General features: G+C 40.5%; 1 protein-coding gene across 5 annotated transcripts in view; it reads right to left on the reverse strand.

Annotated features, from left to right (window-relative positions):
* LOC123876755 (rho guanine nucleotide exchange factor 17) overlaps window positions 1–26193 on the reverse strand; it is a 141768-nt gene that overhangs the window by 14424 nt on the left and 101151 nt on the right. For all 5 annotated transcript variants that reach the window (XM_045923103.1, XM_045923106.1, XM_045923104.1 and 2 more), the window contains exons 4-5: window positions 4451–4528; window positions 113–295 (exon numbers count right to left, since the gene is read on the reverse strand). In XM_045923103.1, coding sequence (XP_045779059.1) covers window positions 113–295; window positions 4451–4528 — 261 coding nt within the window. The remainder of the gene's footprint in view (window positions 1–112; window positions 296–4450; window positions 4529–26193) is intronic.

Raw genomic sequence — 26193 nt, forward strand, 5'->3', positions numbered from 1 at the left:
CCTACTTTTTTAATATCCTAGAAATCAAAGAGTTCCCGCGGGGTTACAAAAACCTATATCCACGCGGACGAAGTCGCGGGCATCACCTAGTAATATTAGTAAATTAACTCACAACATCTAAGAAAACGTCTCCAATCTTCTGCTGCAGGTCCCATTGTTCCAGCCTCCGCCTCAACTGCTCCAGAAAAACTTGGTGCACGTTCAAGATGGCCGGCACCTGGTAGAATATCTCGTCCACCACGAACGCGTCGAGGAGCCCAGCATTCTCTGGGCTTTTGAGGGGTTGGAGGTATTTCTGGAAAATAGGAAAACAGTTCTCAGTACAAGCTTTAGACTCAGTTGATGGGGCACGAAAAAATATTGGGCATTCTCTAGGCATTATAGAGATCGGAGGTAGGTATTTCTGGGAAGTAGAAAAAGAATTCTCCTAATACATGCTTTATGGCGGCGCCACATGCTTGCGACAACGGACGAAATGACGGCCGGACGGGCGGACGGACGGACGGATTATACTAAAACAAAACAATAAAAAAATCACTAAAGTCCAATACTTCTTTTAAATGTATCTAAAACTAGAAGATGCCCGCGGCTTCGCCCGCGTGGATTTCGGTTTTTTAAAATCCCGTAGGAACTCTTTGATTTTCCGGGATAAAAAGTAGCCTATGTGCTAATCCAGGATATTATCTATCTCCATTCCAAATTTCAGCCAAATCCATTCAGTAGTTATTGCGTGAAAGAGTAACAAACACACACACACACACGCACGCACGCACGCACGCACGCACGCACGCACGCACGCACGCACGCACGCACGCACGCACGCACGCACGCACGCACGCACGCACGCACGCACGCACGCACGCACGCACGCACGCACGCACGCACGCACGCACGCACGCACGCACGCACGCACGCACGCACGCACGCACGCACGCACGCACGCACGCACGCACACACACACACACACACACACACACACATACAAACTTTCGCCTTTATAATATTGGTGTGATAGCTGTGGAGCAAGAACAGTTTGCCAATAAGGTTTCCGCCAATTCATTTATTCCTTAAGAAATACCTTACCAGGTAAGGCTTACCTATCGATCAGATTAACCTTCAACGAAAATGATCGAAGGGGTAATTTATCTCACGTCTTATAAAGATGACGTAAAATTCGGTTATCGGTATAGAAATGCATTAGGGGTAACCTTCGATGAAAACGATCGAAGGGGGTAATGTTGGGGGTAATATGGGGTAATACAATAAGCGACGCCCGAACCGCAAAGTATCGCGGTGGGGCGGAGAATTAACGAGCAATTGTGGTTAAGGATATTGGTTTTAGTAGGTACCTAAGTGAAGATCTTAGCTAGCGTTTTTAGCATTCCGTATCTCCAGAGAAATAAATGAACACTTACAGGTTCCCTTCTTTGTCTGTCTGTCTGTCTGTCTTATCTGTCAAGATCCGTGACAGGAATCAAAACTTACGGGATACTTCCCGTTGATCTTAGACTAGAATCATAAAATTTGGCAGATAGCATTGTCATATAGCACAAGTAAAGCGAAAAATCCGAAAATCGTGGTTTGTGGTTACATCACAAAAAAAATTAAAATGTGTAATATTTTGTACGATAGAACGGGACCCTTCGTGTACAAGTCCAACTCGTACTACTAAATTCTGTATGCTTTTAAACATTACATTTTTCAATGACCTATGATATCACCTGAGTCCTTTTTGGCTTCTTTACGTAAACAACACTTATGGTTACCTAACTTGATGTTGTAGGGTTTTTCATGTTTGTCGAATATTGCGACGAAGTTATATTTATGAACATGATTAGGTACAAAGCCATTTCTATATAAAAATAAGCTTGAGGGCAAAATCATTACCAAGGGATTACGGACTCGTTATATCCGACAAGACAGGACCGAGGAATTTACAAGATTAGAAAACCGACAAGCTTGGAATTGAAAAATTGTAAAAATAAATTTTCTCGGAGTCAGAAAATTAGGTCTCGCTTTGGAGAAATTGATAAAACGCAGGGAATCAGTGCCATTAGAGCTCCAAGTAACGCAATAAACACTCCTCGAGCCACTAAGTGCTGTAGTGGAGCGGAAAATTTGCGCGCATTTGTGGACAGGGATGTCACGCCACGTCCATTTACTTCGCTTCGTTGGATTACATACACACACACACACACACACACACACACACACACACACACACACACACACACACACACACACACACACACACACACACACGTGCACACGCACACAGACACACATACACAGTCATCTATAATTTTAGCCTAGTTTGAATATTAGAAATTAATTAAGAAAACTTTAAACTTTGTACTCCTACCTTCTGCAATACAGGTATTTCCTAGTGCAGAAGGTAGGAATCTCAATCTTGCTATGTAACCCATGTATGTATAAGTATCAATAAATTATTATTAAATTAATTATTATTTTGTAAATGGATTGCATGTTGGTTCAAGGATATTAGGATCTCAAGGATCCACACCCGCTTCACGATTACGGTAGAATGACAGCTACAATGTCACGAATCACCTCTGATTGGTTGACGGTCTCTGACTATTGGCTACAATGCATTGCTGCAACAAGAATACCACAAATTCAGCCAATCACAACAATTGCAATTATAATAATGATTGATGCAGATTTTTGAGAATCGACCTGCTGATTGACTGACACTCGCTATTGGCTACAATGCATTGTTGCAATAAGAATACCATAAATTCAGCCAATCATGACAATTGCGATTGTAATAATACCGGTGTAATCCCAGTTTTCAAATTGACATGGCTGGATTTCAACAAGTTTTTTTTTTACGCCTTAACAGACGATCAGGTGTTGGACTATGAGGAGATTGATTGGAGGAAAGATTGGCGAAGGAAAATTAAGGGTGTGTACTGTGTATCATTTTAGTTCGTCGTTTCAACCGATAGATAATGATTGCTAGACATAGGCCCTATGCTTGTCTCCACCTTCTAGTGATGGTCCACCACTTATTGGACAGTTTTCTAATTTTTCTGATGCGGAAGAGATTTGAACGTCTATAAGTTTTAAGAGCTGAGTCCCATCTCCGTTTTGCAACTTGTTGAGCTATGGATTATTGTAATTTTTGAAACTTAAAATTATATAGAAATAAATAAATTAAATAGAATATAAAAAATGTTACATTATTTTTATATTAAATTGGGTTGAAGAGACTAAAGGCTGGAAGAGCTGTCCATGCCTTAGCGGTTCGTATCAGAAACGTTGAGCAAAAACGTTTCGTGCGAGAGGTTTACCTAGTGTTTTGCTTTGTACTTACTGTTGGTGCAGGTGAATACTACATACTTTGTAGCCCTGTTTAGTAATTGCTATATAGATGATAATATGAAAATAATAAGGAAAGTTCTCGGAAACGTCAGCCCTGATGTTTCATTGGATGCATAAATATAATGAATTTGTCATCCGCCAGTAAATTTAGGACGGTTGAGAGGACGGCCTGAGTTATTGTGACTTACTTATACCGAGCTATATATCTTGGGGCTCGTAAAAATTATCTATATTTATAAAACTTTCCAAACGCCAATAAATAAAGCTCTGGTTTCTCTGATAAACCACACCTTTGCACGTCCACTATAAATCTTGTTACAATAACATAATTGTTATAATATTTCAATAACTCTAATGGTGGTATCTAGTCCCGGGCATGCACCTCTAAATTCAGTCTTAGGTATGTTTATTTTAAGCGATTAAAAATATAACTTGCTCTAACAGTGAAGGAAAACGTTATGAGGAAACCTGCATGCCTGAGGCTGAAATGTATAAAGCGTACTAGGACTTCGCTCAGACTTAAGTTTCAATTAAAACGAGACAGATTTATACCAGCTATATAACGCTGTCTTGTTTCAACGGTGTCTTAACAGGGCTCTCTCCGTCACTTACTCCATACAATCGTATTCCCAACTTCATTTGAATATTAAGCAACCAAAGTCCATGAAATGCAGACATAATATTCTAGAAACTAATTTTAATTTTTTTTTAAATCTAATATCTGTGCCTGTGGTGTTTTAAATTTTTCTAAAAATATGTAGATTTAAAATCACAGTAGCTCAAAGATTTGTATGTGAATTTTTAAGACCGTGTAACTTTGGAACCGAATATTTTAACGGAAATCTGGAAAACCACAGGCATAGATATTAGTTCCCGGAACGTTTCTACAAAATTCCATTGAGTATGATTGGTTAGTATTCCAATGAGAGACAACTACGTTTGTATGGAACGAGTGACGGAGAGACCCCTCTTAAAGGTGTGTAAGTCTATACCAATCCAAACTTGGTCAGTGTGGTGACTATCGCCTAAACCCTTCTCATTTTGAGAGTACACCCATGCTCAGTAGTGGGCCGGCGATGGGTTAACAATGATGGCGGATTCTTACCTTAACTAAAATCTCCAGTGCCTCTACATAAGACTTTTCAGTCTCGTAAAGTTCGACCACGACGTGTGTCCGTGTGTCCTGCAAAAAAAAACAAAATAAAATTGTTATTTTTTGCCTTAAGAATTGCCTTTTTATCTGTAATATTATGTATTCTGATTTGTTACGCAATTTGTGGGTAATATTATGTATCTACTACCTATATACCTACTTTTAGTGCTAAGCTTTCACAATATTCCCGGCAGAAAAGGATAGAACTGCTTTTAGACTTAAACTTTTAGATTTAAATTAAGTTAAGTTTAGAGATTACCCTACAACGTTCGACCTTCAAAGTAATATTTTATTTAGACCTTAAACCAACTAGGTCATCTTTCAAACAAACCTCGTTAAAACTTCAATGATATTTCCAACTACAGTTCCCAAAATACCTACAAAGTTATCTAAACGAGCACTTCAATTCATCTGTTATTTCAGACATTCGGGATTGCCCGTTAGTATCTACCTACCTATAGAATAACTACAAATGTATTGAGGAAAATCTTCTACGAAAGCTTTTGCTTGTACAGAAAATAATAATTTTCGATTTATTTCATGGATTAACGGCGAACGTACCTACTTAACATAATCTATATACATATAATAAAATTGTAGAAAAGTGGTGTCTGTACAATGGAAATATATAAAAAAAAAGTAGCAGGGGTTGTTATTATATCGATGCCGAACCCGAAATTGTAATTAATTTTTTTTTGTCTGTTTGTCTGTGTGTTTGTGCACGCTAATCTCAGAAACGGCTTATTCGATTTAGATACGGTTTTCACTAATATATTGTAGTAAGCTTCACTTAGGATTTAGTGTTTATTTCATGTCAATCGGTTCATAAATAAAAAAGTTATGTCAATTTAAAGAATCACGGCGCCTCGCGCCTGAGCGTCCGTGGCTATATAAAGCGCGAAAAGTCACTATTCCACGCGAACGAAGTCGCGGGCACAGCTAGTTACATAATATATCGGGTATTGCGTACCCCAACGATATACGAATCTACTCCATTACCTAGCACGAAAAACAAGTAGGTATCCCAAACAAAAACATTTTATGTGAAAAATAAGGGTCAGTTCCTATTAAAAAGTTTCGGCCATTAAAAGTAGTGATATCAACAATTATGGCCAGTTCTTTGCTAGGCTCGGTAAATGGAACCATACAGTTTTATATGGTGTATCTTCTTCGACCACCTTCAAGCTGTCATCGCATTCATAGGGATCCTGTTAAAATGTGTTTAAATAATTATTAACACCGCAATTTGAAGCTCATTTGGATTGGCAATGGTTTTCTTGTTTTCAGCTTGACAACATTTTTTTGAATTTTGCCAAGAAAGTGCCAGCCAGTGGTTACATCATTAAAAAAATGCGTTTAAATTTTCAAAGTAAGATAACTATACCAACTGGGGTATCATATGAAAGGGTTACTACCTGTACATTCTTAAACAGATGTTTATTTATTTTTATGCAAGCATAATAGTTTTTGATTTATCGTGCAAAATGTCAAAAAAAAAATACCCAAGTACGGAACCCTCGTGCGCGAGTCCGACTCGCACTTGGCCGGTTTTTTTAACCTAGCTTCACTAAAACGAAAAACTTATGCCACGGTATCGATCTAACTTATGACCTTTCGAATACCAGTCCGTCCTCGTAACTAAGTTATTGCAGACACATGGACAGATAGCGACGTATGCTAACAAGGTAACATAGTGGTAACGCCTCGGTAACACGGGGTAACACCAAGGCAATAAGCAGGGAGATGGTGGTAATTTCCGTACACGATTAGGTCGTTATTAAAATTGGTGATTAGTCTTGAAGTAGGTATGTATAATTTTAGTACCGTAGGACTTATTCCACGTATTAATGCGCCTTAAGGTGCCCACGTACCACAACTACACTGCAGCGGAACTGCGCGTCGCGTCAGCGCCCCGCACGATATTCTCTTCAGCCGCGACGCGCCTACGTCACTACCGCGCGGCGCGGCTGGAGAGAATATCGTGCGGGGCGCTGACGCGACGCGCAGTTCCGCTGCAGTGCAGTTGTGGTGCGTGGGCTCCTTTACTCACAACCTTGAACGGGAAGCTGGAACAAATCTCTGTTTAGAGACAATCATTTCCAATATTGTACTTAATTTATTCTAACTTTGTAACTACAATTTTGGGACATGAAAAATAAAAATAAAATAAAAAAATATGTAAACAGGCTTGTAAGTAAAAACGACGATAGCCTAGTGGTTAAGACTTCGCTCTCCTCGGTCCAGGGTTCTCAGTCGCATACGACACCCGGGATCCTGAGACGCCTCTAACCTGACGTGGACGGCACCGCTGGGTTTTTTAGTGGGTATGCTATATGAATGCAGCATCAAATGCATTGCTAGTGAGCCCCACATACCCGCTTTGGAGCGGCATGCGTAATTGCATTTTTACCAGCGGAAAAAAAGGGGTTCAATACAGAGCACGCAGAGCGCCTCTAACTTTCGGAATTGTGTGCGTTTTTAAAAAACATGCATGCCTGAGAGTTCCTCGCAATGTTTTCAAAGTTGTGTGAAATCTGCCAATCCGCACTTGGCCACGTGGTGGGCTATGGCCTAACCCTTCTTATTCTGAGAGGAGACCCGTGCTCAGTAGTGAGCCGGCAATGGGTTGAGATAAGAGATGACGCTGTATTTATTATTATTTAATCAGATACAAGTTAGCCCTCGACTACAATTTCACCTGGTGGTAAGCGATGATGCAGTCTAAGATGGAAGCGGGCTAACTTGAAAAGCTTATGTCATTTTTTATCAAACCCACAGGCCTTTAAATAGGATAGAATAAGTGGCAAGGTAAGGTGTCACTGATTTTTGATAAAAAAAAGTACATTATTACCAATGCCAAAAACTGAAAAGAAGTCTGGCAATGAGATAGGTATGAAAGTTTTATCAAAATGATCTAAGTCTAAGTATTTTTTTTATTAACTTAATAACCCAGCGCCAATGGCAAAAATGTAGGTCAAAAATTAGTTTCAGTAGTTTTTATAATAATAATCAAAGCACTAATTTTAACTTCAGGCATGCGCTAAGCAATCAATCGTTCCAGCCATCAGCTCTTTACCTAGGAGGTAACACCAAGTAAATGTATTCCCATTGTTACGTCAATCTTTAAATCGGTGAAAGTTAATAAAATGGTAACAAGTAACAAAGCCCAAATAGGTAACATTGCAACATTGTCGATCATAATAACAAGCAAATTCAAACCTTATGTTTAAGAATTAGAGTTGATAGTTGAATAGATGTAAAGTGGGTTGTTTGCAATGGTGTCGTTTAGTAGCGTTTCCAGGTTTATTATAGCATTGCACATGAGCTTTGGATATAATTGAAGTGTCCAAAGCTAGGGTTGTACACAGCACAAGTAATTTTTTAGGTTTCCGTACCTCAAAGGGAAAATGGGAACCTTTATAGGATCACTTTGTTGTCTGTCTGTCTGTCTGTCCGTCGTGTCTGTCAAGAAAACCTATAGGATACTTCCCGTTGAACTAGAATCGACCCTTTGGTACCCGAGTACGGAACCCACGGTGCGCGAGTCCAAGTGGTGCAAGTCACTCGTTTAGGAGCTACGATGTCACAGACATATACACAGATACACAGATACACACGTCAAACTTATAACACCCCTCTTTTTGGGTCGGGGGTTAAAAAGGGGCGTTAAAATGACTCTATAATACTAATATCCAGGCATACTTAAAAAGCGAATTAATAAAGACATAAAAGTCGTATAAGCTGATCTAAATGTAAGAGACTTAAAACCTAGGTAGATACTAGATATACCAGACAGAACGTGAGGAGGCTAGGCTTGCCGGTGACCTTTCTCCATTATTGACTACCTCGGTATCGTTCATTTACATCGGATTCACCTTCGAGTTAGATCGATAGAGATTAGATAACAATACGTTTCAAAATACACAGTAGGCAAAACACCGAATCTAAAACAAATATGACAAAAGAGTACAAAGAGAGCTAAAAGTATTGCAGTGTAAAAATGCAGTCGTATTTTTTCTTCATAGCTTTTTCGGAGTTCCCATAAAAATATTATTTATAGAAAAGTAGCTTATGCCCGCGACTTTGTCCGTGTGAACTACCCAAATTTCAAATCCCTATTTTACCCGCTTAGGGGTTGAATTTTCAAAAACCCTTTCTTAGCTGCGCGTTATTAGATCAGTCAGTCAGCTTTTCCTTTATATACATAGATTCTAAAGCTATGCCTTGAGGGTCCCGTTGGCACCCTTCGGTTACGGATCCCTAAAAACAAAGTCGCGAACGGTAAGAAACAACTAAAAGAAACGGTGAAAAATAAAGTAAGGCTCGGGGCACACAGTGCGATGCGGCGCCGCACCGCAAAGATTCCACCGTATCAGCGGGCACACGAGCGGTGCGGCGCCGCAACGTTGTTGTGTCGCAGCGTTCGTACACTTTACACCATATATGTATGTATTCGTAAACAACTGAGCGGTGCCGCTCCGACGTCGCAACGCCCTCGTCTCGGTGGTTGCAAGTCCGGTGCGGCGCGGCGCCGCGCTGGAGCGCATCGTGTGACATGCCACAGATATTTCTATGTAAAACGACGCAGCGACACCGCTCCGGCGCCGCACCGCCGCCGCAACGCATCGTGTGCCCCCGCTCTAAAGGTCTATTCACAGACGTCACAGTTCCGGCACAGTAATAAATGTTTCATACAATGACATATATTATTTCAATACTTTTTTACTGTAGTATCATGGAAAGATAGGTGGGTGGTCGGTAGTTAGGTACTGTGGAAGGTGTGAACGCTTTCATAGACAATTTATGAAACAATATTTTTAAATATATGTACTAGAATTGTAGCATCCCTGATATGTGTGTAGATTTAAATTACTTTTAAATAAAGGTCTATTGTTAAGTTAAAAATTTTAAGTTAAGTAAAAGTTAAGTTTAAGTTAATATGCTTAAGACTTTAACTTCCTTTTCCTATCAAAAATCACGCAAGCAAATCAACAAACGATAGAACAACTCTCCAACTTTAGACACCTAAGTGTTTAAAGCTGTTAAAAGCTTTAAGTAGAGCAAAACTTCAAACAGGAAGGCTCAAATGCTCTTCAATAAACTTTGAGATTCGCACTGTTAAAACTTTTGATATTCACTCTACAAACTGAAACTTTATATTTCGGTTAATTTCAAAACAACTTTAGCTAATTATTATTTTGTTTAACTTTGGTCGGTTATTAAATGGCTTTAAGTTGAATGCCTACATATTAAGTTTAATACAAGTAGGTAGGTATAAATATAATTGAAGCGGTACTGTATATAGGTTGGTATTTATCATCGGAGATAAGCGCTGATAGCCAAGTGGTCAAGACGTCGGTCTCCAGTCGGGGCCCAGGGTTCGATCCCGGGTGAATACCCGGCTGAGTTTGTTGTGGGCTCTTCTCAGACTTGAGCGCGTTTGGAACCCTCGTAGCTTTAGTTTTAAGTTACGTAATTAATTATCACCACTATATCGTACTTTAACAATTATGACAATCAAAAGGAGTACAATTGTACCTAATTTGAATAAATGATTTTGACTTTGACTTTGCACGCATCTCTAACTTTTCTTAATCAAATATTCACTTGCTTCAACGGGGAAGGAAAAGATCGCGAGGAAACCTGCAATCTACATAACTTAGAGTTCTTCATAACCTTCTCAAAGCTGTGTGAAATCTACCAATCCGCACTTGGCCAGCGGCGTGGCAGAATATAGCCATCATAGCACAACGGCATTTACAATGCCGTTTGGCGTTAGACGATTTTAACCCCAATTCAATTGACATTAGGCGTTAACCGTTCAAGTGTGGCCACTCAGTTTAACGCGTTGATTATCGCGATAATTACGGCGTTGTTGGGCATTAACGTTCACCTTCATATTGCCTCAAGTATGCATAACTTTGGATATCAGCACAGCTCTAACAAGCTTTCACAATTCCTCTATAGAACCCTTATAAGAGGCATCCCTACTTTACTTTGTAACTCCTACAGTTGTCAAGTACCCTTTTATTATACGCCGAAGAAAGCCCTGAGTACTAGTAAACAATAGGGCGACAGAATAATCACATAACATCTATTTTCCCCTGTGTTATGTACTAACGAGACATTTCCTCGCTAACTGATAGATTGATTGAGTCATTGATTTTGAAAGAGCCAGGGATTGAGTAGAAACACATAGTTTTGACACCCGAGGAAAGTTTACCTTTTTCAATCCATATGCTACTCTGACTATATAGACTGTAAAGTCGTAACAACCCCATGTCTGACGCCCTTAAAGTTTGAAAGTTTAAGGGTGTCTGGCAGGGGGTTGCCACGATACAAAGTGTTTGGCAATGCATGACGTGATTTCTTATAGTATTCAGAAGAAAATAGAAAAAAATTTGACGTTATACTTTGAAGTAAGATGTTTTATACCTGTATCACCGGTTATCTCCTGAAGCCACCATGATCTAAATTTCATAGTCGCTGATCGTTCCTACCTGTATTGGGGACAATACGCGGAGAAACTTTCAGCTTTTATAAAATAACGAAGGTCTGGCACGCGCCGGCTCTTAGTTTATTCTTTTCTACGTTGATAAAATCGACGGCATCTACTAGTTAGTGATATCTATAGGAATATAAAATCGCAAGAACAAAGGCCCTAAAGCCTTCATCCCAGAGACTTGTCTTTGAACAGTAGAGCCCTTGACCGACACGTTTCTAATTGGCGACACTCTTTCTTATGGTAATAGGTACAAGGACTTTCAAAAAACTGGAACAATGTGTCTGTCAAAGATTCTATCTGAATAATCTGAAAAAGAATTGTAAAGTGGGCAGTATTTTTTTAACCCCCGACCGTTTTTTAGTTTTTTTTTTGAAAGGTGGCTTGATCGAGAGTGGTCTAAGCTATAATCTATATAATATATTGTTGGGGTGTTATAATTTTTTAATTTATACTGTAACGGGTGTAGACTCTACGCTTTGATCTGTCAGTTCATCGGGTAAACCAACAATAAAACACGTTCTCTGTCATATACATTTATAAGGAAAAGGTGACTGATTGACTAACTGACTGGCTGACTGACTGATATGTACAAGTATCAACGGACAGCTGAAACTAACTGGACGGAACGGGCTGAGGCATGCAGAGTGTTATTATGACGTACAGACATCCGCTAAGAAAGGATTTTTGAAAATTCAACCCCTAAGGAAGTAAAAAAGGGGGTTGAAAGTGAAGTCCACGCGGACGAAGTCTTTACATGCTCTCTGAGGCATAGGATGTATAAGGTATACGATATTTAGCAAATGACATTTCAAGATAACTCAATAAAACCCCCGACACAAAAACCTCTGTAAGAAAACTAGAAAAGAGCTGATAGCTTTCAAACGGCTGAACCGATTCTCTTCGATTATAGCTAAGAACACTCCCGATCAAGCCACCTTTCAAACAAAAAAACTAAATTAAAATCGGTTCATTCGTTTAGGAGCTACGATGCCACAGACAGATACACACGTCAAACTTATAACACTCCTCTTTTTGGGTCGGGGGTTAAAAAGCCACAAAAATCAGAAAAGTTAGGGGTGCGTGTCCGGGATCGAACCCCGCAGTACTCTAACCGAAAATCAGGCTGAAGTCTTCCACCTTCCTTCTTCTTGAGGCTTAGATGCCACTAGGCGTTATAGAATTTCACTATGCTTTATCATTATCGCCAACCGATAGACGACCACCGCTGGACATTGGTCTCTTGTAGTGTAGGTATGGTTGGCCTTAGAATTCGAGTAGCAATTCCGTGAAACTATTGCATCAAAAACCTGTCGCTCTTATGACCTTTACCTACAAACACGCCACACACACCTAACGCATGTGCATAACCGTGCCACGGGAATATTATCATTAAGGTGCTAAACGACTTACAGCCTTTGACTGTACACGCTACGATCTTGCGCTGCCTGAATCCAACGGCTGCCTCCCATCGGTCTCGTCGTTATTAATTTCAACCGTCCATCCAAAAGAGCGCAAAGCTTCAACGCACACTTCAATAACGCACTCTATTTGTTCACGTGTACAAAATTACGCAAGCAAAGAGGCTGGATAAAAAGCCTCCGAGCCATAAATTTCACTGTTATGGCATACCTACTCCAACGCAACGTGGAAGGTAAGTATTCCCGTTAATGACCCTGGGCATTGATGCTACTCGATTTATTCTGTTCTAACACAATCTAATAATAATAAAATAATAATTTATTTATTTAGGAACAAATTTTTACAAATTTTACAAAACAGGTGTATTCATAAACTTGATCAGTTTTTCCGCACACCTGTTATAGGTGTCGTCGACAATGTGTAGTGCACGTAACAATAATTTAATCTAGTATAACAATTTCTACTAGTACTTACTACTAAACTTATAAACTAACAACATTAGGCTAATGAGAAGGCCAACACAGTTTACCAACGGAGATTACTCAGATTTCTAAAGGGAATAATCGTGCGGGGTGTGAAAAGCGATACGCAGGAGGTACAGACCCTACTACATCTTTTTCTTTAAAAAAGATCTATAGTACACGACAGGTCAAGATGGCAATCGGAGTATGAGGCGAGGGGATGCCCCACACTCGCCACCCGCACAGGGCGTCCCGACCCCGATTGCCATCTCGACCTGTCGCATACTATAGTTTTTCTTTTTAACCCCCGACCCAAAAAAACGGGTGATATAAGTTTGGCGTGTGTATCTGTGTATATGTCTGTGGCATCGTAGCTCCTAAACTAATGAACCGATTTTAATTTAGTTTTTTGTTTGGAAGGTGGCTTGATCGAGAGTATTCTTAGCTATAATCCAAGAAAATCGGTTCAGCCGTCTGAAAGTTATCAGCTCTTTTCTAGTTACTGTGACCTTCACTTGTCGGGGGTGTTATAAATTTTTAATTTACACTTGTAAGTTAGATGGGTTTGACAATTGTATGTTAGTTATATATCTAAATATTTCAACGGGGCGAACCACAAACACAGGTAGTAGTTACAACCGTATCTACAAAATTTCATTGAGTTTGATTGGTTAATATTTAAATGAGAACCAAACTCCGTTTGTTTGGATCGTACTACTAATAAATTCCTCTTAAATACGTATCAAAGTATCAGCTGTTTTTATAACGGCAAGTTATCGATTAATATTTTCACTATTATTAGGTACTCTCAAGAGATTGATTATAAACAAAACTATCACGATTTAATGGTAGAGCAAATTTTTCGTTAAGATTCACTGAGCGTTCCGCTCATAGTTTATTGATATACCTATTCAAAGTAGATAAATGATCGAATTATAAAGAATTTTCAACACAGTTCTAGGCAGAGAGAGTAAAGATAAATATTAGTCACTAGCTGACGCCCGCGACTTCATCCGCTTGTATTTAGGTTTTTCGAAATCCCGTGGGAACTCTTTGATTTGCCGGGATAAAAAGTAGCCTATGTGTTAATCCAGGATATTATCTATTTCCATTCTGAATTTCAGCCAAATCCGTCCAGTGGTTTCTGCGTGAAGGAGTAACAAAAACACACACACACACACACAACACATACACACTAAACATCGATACTAATAATTTCTATCCTTCTGAAGTTTTGTAGTCACCCAAAGACTAAGCGATCGCAATGGTCAAAAAGTGTTTGTGAAATTTTAAAAGAAGTGAAACAAATAATCGCATATTTTGAAAATAGGAACCAACATATATGTAAAATAAACCTATTGAAGTGACATCAGCAAAATTGTATGCCAGTAGAAATTCTGTTTCCAGTTAACAAATTAATGTGAAGTACCTAAGGAACGGGCAGAAGCACGGACGGAATACAAAAATCCTATACGGGTTCCTTTCAATATTATCTATGTGATGACGGAACCTTAATATACAAAAAAAAAATTAAAAAAAAAATCGGCTGAACCGATTTTCTAGGATTATAGCTAAGAACACTTTCGATCAAGCCACATTTCAGACAAAAAAAAACTAAATAAAAATCGGTTCATTCGTTTAGGAGCTACGATACCACAGACAGATACACAGATACAAACGTCAAACTTATAACACCCCTCTTTTTGGGTCGGGGGTTAAATATAGGTAAAATCATGACGAGCAAATAACTACTAGGTATCCTTTATTGCAGAAAAGTAAACGTTGACGCTAGATACAGGCCGTTTCTATACGGGTTCCCGCATAAAATTAGAGAAAAATAAACACCGGGAGCAAAGTAAACCGAAAAAAACAAATACAACGACCTTTACGAGAGTATGGCACGAGTTTTACTTTTAATAGGACCCGTAAGTACAATCCTGCAAAGCTTTTACGCTTACATAAAATATGCTTAGCACCAGAGAGTTGCTATAAATTTAGGGCAACAAGTTCTTCACCACTCGGTCTTTTTAACCCCCGACCCAAAAAGAGGGGTCTTATAAGTTTAACGTGTGTATCTGCATATCTGTGTATCTGTCTGTGGCATCGTAGCTCCTAAACTAATGAACCGATTTTAATTTAGTTTTTTTGTTTGAAAGGTGGCTTGATCGAGAGTGTTCTTACCTATAATCCAAGAAAATCGGTTCAGCCGTTTAAAAGTTATCAGCTCTTTTCTAGTTACTGTAGTCTATAACGAGGCAGTCGCCAGCGCATCTTGGATGAGTCACCGTGGCCTACGTGACCGGCCGCTCGTAGGCATCAGCGAAACTTCGCGAACATTCTACGAGGACGGTCAATCGACGCGGCCTGCGACGCTTCGCCCCACTCCGACCGCCTCCTGCCGTTCGCTAATAAATACGCCGGGCCGGCCACCGAGCCGGCAGTTCGACTGGGAGCGCCGCTCGCCGCCAAAGTCGGAACGTGGTTAGACGCTTACGACTGGCGGGTGGTGATACCAGCGAACGAGACAGGAGGTGTTGACGAGCCGTCTCGTCAGCTCCGCCGATATCCCCGCTCCCCCCTCGCGTTTCCCTCCGTAGTGCGTAGTCTGCCGGCCGCCGGCGGCCGAGTGTTGTTAGGATAATTAGAACCCGTGTAGGATAGGTACTTAGGTTTAAGATTTAAGACTGTAAGAATCCAATAAACGCCGAAGGGCGTTAGTGTATACCATCCGTGTTTAATTTACCTTCCCCCAACCCGGCTAGGGACAACTGACGGGAGGTAGGTTCGACCCCTGCTCCTCCATGTACGTAGCGAGGCAAGGCAGGACTCACCTGAGCTAGCCCGCTACGTTACATTGGCGCCCATCCGAAAAACCCACCCGGCCGTCCGGGATTCGCGCGCGTCGCATAGACCCGGTCGTATCCGTTTCCGAATAGTATTCCGTAAAGATTAAAGATACGCCCTGCTACATCGCAGTGGCATCCGATCCGAGAGGAGACAGGGAAAACACACAGGTAACACTTTTATTCAAATTCCAGTGATTTGAAAGCATTAACGAATATAAACCCTTGCACAAAGTCGGCCCGTACAGTTCGAGTTCGACTGTAAGGGTGAATATTCGACCGCGAAACTCAATAAACACTCACAAGAATAGAATCGCGAGAATTGGATGCTTATCCAGGATTAGTTGGCTCGGGGGCTCCGAGAAGATAAATCCAAGATCAGCTCCACATCGTTACAAAATACCACACAACACAGACACACAAGGGGGAAAATTAGAAAAATCAAAAAACGCGTTAACGGATATAAACTCTTGCAAAAAGTTGACTCGTACAGTTCGAGTTCGACTGTAAGGGTGAATATCCGACCGAAATATAATAGTGAAAACCTAGAAATCCGACAATTAAAGGCGCGAGTTATATGCTTATCCAGGATTAGTCGGCTCGGGGGTCCCGAGAAGATAAATCTGAGGATAAGCATCCGACCAAATTTATAAAACGAGGGGGAAAAAAATTATCGATATATATAGTCATAATATTCCGTTACCGATAAAATATAAGATATAAAATCTAAAAGATGAGATATAGAATATATAAGATATAAAATATAGATAGATAAAGTACCGTCCGCTCATCCGTCGAAATATAGATATAAACTAAAAATAAGCCGTTACCGTTACCGTTTCATATAATAATCCGTTACCATTTCATCCGTACGATATAATAATCCGTTACCGTTCAAAAGAAAGATTAAGAAATAAACTAGTTAACCGTCATTCTCTGTAATTATAGTCATATTTTACCGTTGTCACCGGTATCGAAAGTGATCGTTACCGGTACCGTTCTGTCCGTTACCGTAGAAGTTAAGATAATAACCCGTGATTTAGTTAGCATAAACCAGATTGCTTAATATAGAAATTCTTAAACAAGATAGAAATAAGTAAACCATAGTAGTAAAAGAAGATAATGCCCACGGCCTGGATATACGCGCTAAATAAACAAAAATTAATCGAAGAACTAGAAAATAGAAATATACCGGTTACACCCACGAGTACAGTCGACGAATTGCGTAAGCAATTATCACAGATAATCAAAACCGAGACAGAAACGTTCAAAGACTGCACAATGGGGAACGAAGAGGAAATGAAAGAATTTGATAAGGCCATATCCCGCTGGAAGATCCATTACGATACAACAGGGGACGCCGCCGAATTTCTGGAAAGAATAGAGGAACTAGCAGATACGTTAAAGGTCAATAAAGACAAAATAATACATCTAATACCCAGATGTCTTAACGGAAAAGCATCACTATGGTACAGAAACAACAACCAGTATTGGAAAACCTGGGAAGATTTCACAGAAAACTTTAAACTATATTATTACCCGAGGAATTATGAGAAAAATCTTTTAGAAACAATCATAAATAGACGACAACGACCTTGGGAAAACTTCGTACAATATTTAACCGATATACAAACGCTCATTAGAAGATACGGAAAGCTTACACCGGAACAACAACTGGAAAGAATATACGACAATATGAAGTCTAATTACCAATACTATATAAAGAGAAGAGACTTTGATACAATTACGGAACTTATTCAGCTAGCAAGGGACTACGAAAAGATAAACACAGACCGATACAAAGATAGGTACACAAAGTCAAATTATCAACACAGAGAAACCCGAACAGAACAAACCGACAAGGCGACAGAAAATCCGAAACAGGAAGACCATAAAAGGAACGGAAAACTGGTCAACCAAGATTACGATCCGAATACCTGCTGCTGGAAATGTGGGAAGAAAAACCATAAATCCCAGGAATGTCGGAATAAACAGGTCATATTCTGCAGCAGATGCGGTCTTCTAGGAAAATTGACGAAGAACTGCTGTAAAGAAACAGGCAAAACGAACAGAGTTAAACAAGCATATACAACAAACATACAAGTGGGAAAGGACAAGAGGATCTTTACCAAGATAAAAATACACGGAAAACCGTTCAACGCGTTAGTAGATACAGGGTCAACAAATACCTACATCAACAAGGAAATCATGGAACACGTAAGAAAACACAATAAAGGAACAGTAAGGAAAGAAACAACAATAAAATTAGCAGACGGGTCCAAGGTAACGACAGATACAGCCGTAAACATTGAATTAGAATTAAACGGAAGAGTCCTAACGCACCAAGTCATCTATCTCCCATCAACAACAGTAATGATAATGGGGATGGACCTGCTTACACGAATAGGACTTACAATAGACTGGAAACAGGCGACATGTGAGCACACAGAGACAATAAACCCGGAAGCAAAAGGGAACAAGACAAACACCCTTACCACCGAACAAAAAACCATACTACAGACCGTTCTGAAAGAAGAGTTTGAAAAAGCTGAAAGAAGCCCAAAAGGAAATACCTGGGTAAAACACGTAATAAAGCTAAAGCATAAAGAACCAGTAAAGCAAAAATACTACCCGAGAAACCCGAAAATGCAAGAAAAAATTAACGAACACGTAAATCAAATGTTGGCAGATGGAATCATCGAGAGATCAAGCAGCCCGTATAGCTCACCAATAGTGATGGCCAAAAAAGATAATGGCCAATACCGATTTTGCATAGACTTCAGAAGAATAAACGAAATTACCGAAAAAGACGCCTACCCGATACCCCAAATAGACGACACACTAGAAAAGCTAAGTAAAGGAAAATATTTTTCAAAATTCGACCTAAAGAATGGCTACTGGAACGTCCCACTAGACGAGACAAGCAAACCAATAACGGCGTTCACGGTACCAGGAAGAGGACTATTCCAATTCAGAGTTATGCCATTCGGACTACATTCAAGTGGTGCAACATTTCAGAGATTATTAGATAGAGTGATAGGCCCAGAATTAGAACCAAACGCCTACGTATATCTAGACGACATAATAGTCTGCAGCAAAACATTTGACGAACACATAAAGCACTTAAAAGAAATATTTAAACGAATCACCGACGCAGGTCTCAGAATAAACAAAGAAAAATGTGAGTTTTGCCAACACCAAGTAGAATACCTAGGTCACGTGATAACAAAGGAAGGTCGGAAGATGGATGAAGGGAAAATACAGGCGATAAAGCAACTCAGGGCACCGGAGAGCATAAAGGACATAAGGCGGTTTATAGGAATGACATCGTGGTATAGAAAATTCATTCCCAACTACGCAGAACTTACGTCACCATTGGTAAAACTTCTAAGGAAAGACGAAAAATTCAACTGGGGAAAAGAACAACAAGAATGCTTCGAAAAAATAAAAAAATTACTCATAGAAGACCCCATCTTAACCAGAGCCGACTTCTCGAAACCATTCGTACTCCAAACAGATGCAAGCGACACAGGCCTCGGAGCCGTCTTAATGCAGGAGGAGGACGGACAGCAAAAGGTAGTAATGTACGCAAGTCGAGCACTACAACCTCCAGAAACAAGATACTCAACCACGGAGAAGGAATGCCTTGCGGTAGTATGGGGAATAAGAAAGATGAGACCGTTCTTAGAAGGATACCACTTTACCATAATAACCGACCATCAAGCTCTCAAATGGTTAAACACCTTAAAAAACCCATCTGGTAGGCTAGCGAGATGGGCATTAGAACTACAACAATACAGTTTCGACATAGTATACAGACCAGGAAAACAAAATGTGATAGCGGACGAACTATCAAGAAACCCGGTATACACCACAACAGTGGAGAAAAAAGACTGGTACACAAAAAAATACGATAGCGTAACTAAGAATCCGGAATCAGAAACCGACTACTGCATACGCGAAGGAAAATTGTACAGAAGGATAATTAACCCACGTTACGGAGGAAAATTGGACCCGGCAACCGAATGGAAATTATGCGTAACTAACGCAGATAAGGAAAAAAATATTACGTCAAAATCACGACGAACCGAACGCGGGCCATTTAGGTACATCAAAAACATTCAATAAAATTGCTTCGCGTTATTATTGGCCAGGTATCTTCAGAGATGTGGCAAAATACGTAAACCGGTGTGAAACGTGTCAAAAACACAAAAGTTCACAAGAAAAAAAACCTGGCCTAATGCACATTAAAAATGCGGAAGAACCGTGGCAAGTGGTCACAACCGACTTGATCGGACCGCTCCCACGATCCTCGAAAGGGTACCAGTGGATCATCGTTTTTCACGACAAGTTCACCAAATGGTCAGAAATAAAACCCTTAAGAACCGCAACCGCGAACACAGTAGTAAATGCTCTTAAGGAGTGCATCTTAATGAGATATGGGGGAATAAAAACACTACTAAGTGATAACGCAAAAATATTTATTAGCAAGCAGTTTAAAGATACACTACGAAAATATGGAATAGAACAAAAACTGACAGCTCCGTACACACCACAGTGTAACCCGACCGAGAGAGTGAATAGAACACTCGAAACCATGATAGCAGCGTTTAGAGAAAAAAACCACAAGAAATGGGATGAATATTTAACCGAATTCAATTTCGCATTAAATACATCGATCCAAGAATCGACAAAATACACCCCAGCATTCTTGTTATTCGGCAGGGAATTAAGAAACATACACGATGACAATCAATTTCCCACTCCCGCGTTAAAAGAAAAACAAAAACTAGAAGAAATCTATCAAATAGTCAGAAATAACCAAGACACCGCATCAAGTCAACAAAAAAACCATTACGACAAGTATCGACGCGAATGGAAACCGAGTATAAACGAACTCGTTTTGAAAAGAGACTACCCGTTATCAAACGCTAGCAAACAGTTTTGCGCCAAATTAGCACCGAAGTTCTCAGGACCATATAAGGTCATAGAACAAAAGTCACCCGTAATATTTTTACTAAAATGCCTCGAAGGCGGGAAAATATGTACGGCACACGTAAAAGATATGAAAAAATTCCATTCCTAAAATGGACCAAAGTCGTATCAGAATCGTATCGTAAGGTATAATGAATATCGTAATCGTATCGTATGGTATAATGAGATCATACCTAAGTACCGAACCGGCCGTACAGCCACTGAAAGTAACAAGATACCTAACTCTGTGATTTTTACAGGTAAAAATCCTCCGACGGGGGAGGGGGATATAACGAGGCAGTCGCCAGCGCATCTTGGATGAGTCACCGTGGCCTACGTGACCGGCCGCTCGTAGGCATCAGCGAAACTTCGCGAACATTCTACGAGGACGGTCAATCGACGCGGCCTGCGACGCTTCGCCCCACTCCGACCGCCTCCTGCCGTTCGCTAATAAATACGCCGGGCCGGCCACCGAGCCGGCAGTTCGACTGGGAGCGCCGCTCGCCGCCAAAGTCGGAACGTGGTTAGACGCTTACGACTGGCGGGTGGTGATACCAGCGAACGAGACAGGAGGTGTTGACGAGCCGTCTCGTCAGCTCCGCCGATATCCCCGCTCCCCCCTCGCGTTTCCCTCCGTAGTGCGTAGTCTGCCGGCCGCCGGCGGCCGAGTGTTGTTAGGATAATTAGAACCCGTGTAGGATAGGTACTTAGGTTTAAGATTTAAGACTGTAAGAATCCAATAAACGCCGAAGGGCGTTAGTGTATACCATCCGTGTTTAATTTACCTTCCCCCAACCCGGCTAGGGACAACTGACGGGAGGTAGGTTCGACCCCTGCTCCTCCATGTACGTAGCGAGGCAAGGCAGGACTCACCTGAGCTAGCCCGCTACGTTACAAGTCTTCCCTTGTCGGGGGTGTCATAATTTTTTTTAATTTACACTTGTTAACAGGGCTCTCTCCGTCACTCGTTTCCACTCGTTTCATACAATCGTAGTTCCAGTTTCATTTGAATACTAGCTGATGCCCGCAGCTTCGCCCGCGTGGATTGGTCAGATCCCCTGCAGCATCAGGATTGAGGAGTTGGACTCCAAATTTTTTATGAAACAATGTCGCAAAGTTCCTCTATCGATTAAAAAAGAAATGACGCAAATCGGTTAGAAATCTCGGAGATTTCGGTGTACATAGGTAGAAAAACACAACTCCCTTTTTGAAAGTCGGTTAAAAAGTAGCCTATGTTACTCCCTGGTCAATTCTCTACTTGTCTGTGAAAATCCCGTTAAAATCGGTTCAGCCGTTCCCAAGATTAGCCTTTTCAAACAGACAGACAGACAGACAGACAGACAGACAGACAAAAATTTTAAAAACGTGTGATTTAGTGTTGGTATCGTTCAAATAACCATATGACCGTAATATGCGGTAGTTATTTCGAAATTACAGACAGACACTCCAATTTTATTTATTAGTATAGATTAAGCAACCAAAGTGCATGAAATTTTGCAGACATATTCTAGAAACTAATATCTGTGTCTGTGGTGTTTTAGATTTTTCTAAAAATATGTAGTTTTAAAATTACAGGGGCTCAAAGATTTGTATGTAAATTTTTAAGACCGCGTAACTTTGAAACCGAATATTTTAACAGAAATCTGGAAAACCACAGACATAGATATTAGTTTCTAGAATATGTCTGCAAAATTTCATGGACTTTGGTTGCTTAATATTCAAATGAAATTGGAACTACGATTGTATGAAACGAGTGACGGAGAGAGCCCTCTTAAAAGAAGGAAATCTCGTTATTTTTTTAAAACTGCGAGTTAATGGTAATAAATATAATATGGGTAAAACTGAAGATAATATACTACTAAGCTCATGCCCGCGACTTCATGCGTGGACTACATAAATAATATGCGATAAAATATTGGTTTAAAAACCCCTATTTTACCGCTCAAGTGGTTGAATTTTCAAAAATCCTTTCTTAGCGGATGTTACATAGTCATTTGTCAACATAGCTATCTAAATTCAAATTCAAATTATTTTTATTCAATTAAACTTTTACAAGTGCTTTTGAATCGTCAAAATAATCTACCACTGGTTCGGAATGCTGTTCCTACCGAGAAGAACCAGCCAGAAACTCGGCGGTTGCTCTTTTCAAATGTACAATTGCCTGTTGAATGCCCAGTTTCAGCCCAATCCGTCCAGTAGTTTAAGAGCGGTGCGTTGATAGATCAGTCAGTAAGTTAGTCAGTCAGTCAACTTTTTAACCCCCGACCCAAAAAGAGGGGTGTTATAAGTTTGACGTGTGTATCTGTGTATCTGTGTGTCTGTGTATCTGTGTATATGTGTATCTGTGTATCTGTGTATCTGTGTATCTGTGTATCTGTCTGTGGCATCGTAGCGCCTAAACGAATGAACCGATTTTAATTTAGTTTTTTTTGTTTGAAAGGTGGCTTGATCGAGAGTGTTCTTAGCTATAATCCAAAAAAATTGGTGCAGCCGTTTAAGAGTTATCAGCTCTTTTCTAGTTTTCTTGTAGAAAAGAAGGTTACATAACTGTTAGGTTCATAATATTATGTCAATTGACAAATGTCAAGCTGTCAAGATGGACGTTGCCTTGATACATAATTATTTATTTGAAAATGATGTTTTGGAAAACTCTGATACTTTGGATCGTAGGCGCGGAATAGTCCAAGAAAATCGGTTCAGCCGTTTGAAAGTTATCAGGTCTTTTCGGTCTTTTCTAGTTACTGTAACTTCACTTGTCGGGGGTGTTATAAATTTTTAATTTACACTTGTATAATAATAATTTAGAATTTTGATATAGTTTGCGATTTCTAAATAAATGTCAGATCACTAGATCACTGTCAAGTTCAATTTTGTTGCATTAAATTCGACCTCGACGTTTGTTCAAACTAAGTAGGATGCCCATTGCCACTTAAGCTTCACAACTCAATGGACTACCCTGGGTATAACTCTGGTTCCTCTACAGTCTATGCCAAGCTTATATCTTCATAAGTTACCGGTGGGGTTGCTTTAGTGATGTATGAAGTTTGCTACTCCATTATCCAACTCAATGCATAACAGAGTACATTGTAACATTTATTAAACCCTTTGTGTACTTAAATATATGCAAAACGACATTGTAGGTCTAGTTATGCTTGGTTTTGAGCATGTATATGTTACGGGCAACGTGATTAATTGGGCATTATTAATAAGGACCGGCCATTATTAATAATGCCCAAGAGCGATGGGCAAAGTGATTAATTTATCACTTTGACCGGCCATTATTAATAATTCCCGACGGCCCGTGGTCCATGTAATAAATCAGTGTTTGAGATAGCTTGAATTTATCACTTGGACCGGGCTGTATGAATAATTTCCTACTTGTAGCCGGGCAATGTGATAAATTGGACCGCGGCCGTTGGCAGGGGCGCGTACGTGCGGGGGGAGGGCCTTAGGTTAGGTTAGCTAAGGTTAGGTTAGGTTAGCTCCTCTTCCATTGGCAGAGGAAGCTCGAGTCACCCACTGCTGGTCATAAGATTATCGAAGCTATCCATCCCATCCTCGAGGATTGGACGAAGAGGAAGCATGGAGCACTCACGTTCCACCTTGTACAGGTTCTTACGGGGCACGGGTGCTTTGGAAGATACCTGTGCAGGGTGGCGCGAAGAGAGCCCACAGAGGAAAGCCACCAGTGCGGTAGTGTCTCAGACACGGCACAACATACGCTGGCAGAGTGCCAGGCGTGGACGAAGCCTCGCCAGTCACTGGTGGATATTATGGGGCAGGAGCTCACATTTCCCGCCGTGATTAAATCCATGGTGGACAGTGACAGAGCCTGGCAAGCGATGGTCTTCTTCAGCGAGGAAGTAATGACGCAGAAGGAGGCAGCGGAGCGGCTGAGAGAGGAAGCCGAAAGCTCTCATCCCATGCGCTGCAAGAGAATCGGGCGCAGGCGAGCTGCACACGACCGTCGCTTGCCCCCTTGAGTAGGGCCTCCGGGTAATAGACACGGGGAGTCTGTTACCCGCGGGAGAGTAGGTCCTCGAGTTGGAAGGCAAGCCCTTGTTTCCAGCGAGCCTTAAACGGTGTTGGGCCCCTTTTAGTCCCAGAGCTGTGCCTGCCTTGGCGGGCACCGTTAGCCGGGTCGCAGTTCAAAACGCTCGTGTCCCTGTGCCCAGCAACAACGATTGAGACGGTAAGCCGTGGGGTTTTAGTCGTTAAGAGTCCGACATAACCACCTCGCCTCGCCGAGCACGGTGGTATCCATGAGGATTTTTCCACGTATAAAAAAAAAGCTTAGGTTAGGTTAGGTTCTTTCATTTAATTAACAAAAACACTACAGTTCACCTATTTTATTACTTTGCCCAAGACAGGGTGGGCATTATTCATAATGGCCGGGAAAAGTGATTAATTATGCTGTTTTAATCACATTGCCCAATTGAGTCGGGCATTATTAATACAGACCGGCCCTTATTAATAGTGCCCGGACTTATCAAATTGCCCGTAACATATACATAAATAAAGTTACAATTATTACTGTTCAAGTTCGATCCCTAAGGGCCGGATAGTAGTAACAACCTTGGAATTGAGATTTATCTATACATATAATAAAATTGTAGAAAAGTGGTGTCTGTACAATGGAAATATATAAAAAAAAGTAGCAGGGGTTGTTATTATATTGATGCCGAACCCGAAATTGTAATTAATTTTTTTTGTCTGTTTGTCTGTGTGTTTGTACACGCTAATATCAGAAACGGCTTATTCGATTTAGATACGGTTTTCACTAATATATTGTAGTAAGCTTCACTTAACATTTAGTGTTTATTTCATGTCAATCGGTTCATAAATAAAAAAGTTATGTCAATTTAAAGAATCACGGCGAACATTTTTAACGTACAGAGTACGTACTACACGCCTCGCGCCTGAGCGTCCGTGGCTGAGAGCTATTCCACGCGAACGAAGTCGCGGGCACAGCTAGTCTTGATTAAAATCCATACTTAATCTTATAAATGCGAAAATGTATCTGTCTATCTGTCTGTCTGCTAGCTTTTTATGACCCAACAGTTTAACCGATTTTAATGTGGTACAGAGTTATCTTACATCCCGGGGGCGGACATAGGCTACTTTTATCCCGGAAAATCAAAGATTTCCTACGGGATTCTCAAAGGCTCATCCATCATGATTAATATGAAAATGAAAATTGGTACAGGGGTAGTTTGTGTCTCGGAAATTGACTTAGGCAACTTTTTATCCCGGAAAAGCAGAGTTCCCACGGATTTTTAGAAAACCTAAATCCACGCGAACAAAGTCGCGGGCATCATCCAGTCTTGAATAAGCAAGTAAACGGGCAATCGTGTCACCTAATATACAGTGATTACCACCGCCCATGATCCTAATAAGAAGAGCATGGAAGAAAATTTGTCTCTTCATTATTTTTTATAACCCCACATAAAAACTTAGTGAGAACGCCACAGTCATTTTCACAATATTGGTGTC

Source organism: Maniola jurtina, chromosome 22 (assembly GCF_905333055.1).
Source record: "Maniola jurtina chromosome 22, ilManJurt1.1, whole genome shotgun sequence".
NCBI lineage: Eukaryota > Metazoa > Arthropoda > Insecta > Lepidoptera > Nymphalidae > Maniola > Maniola jurtina.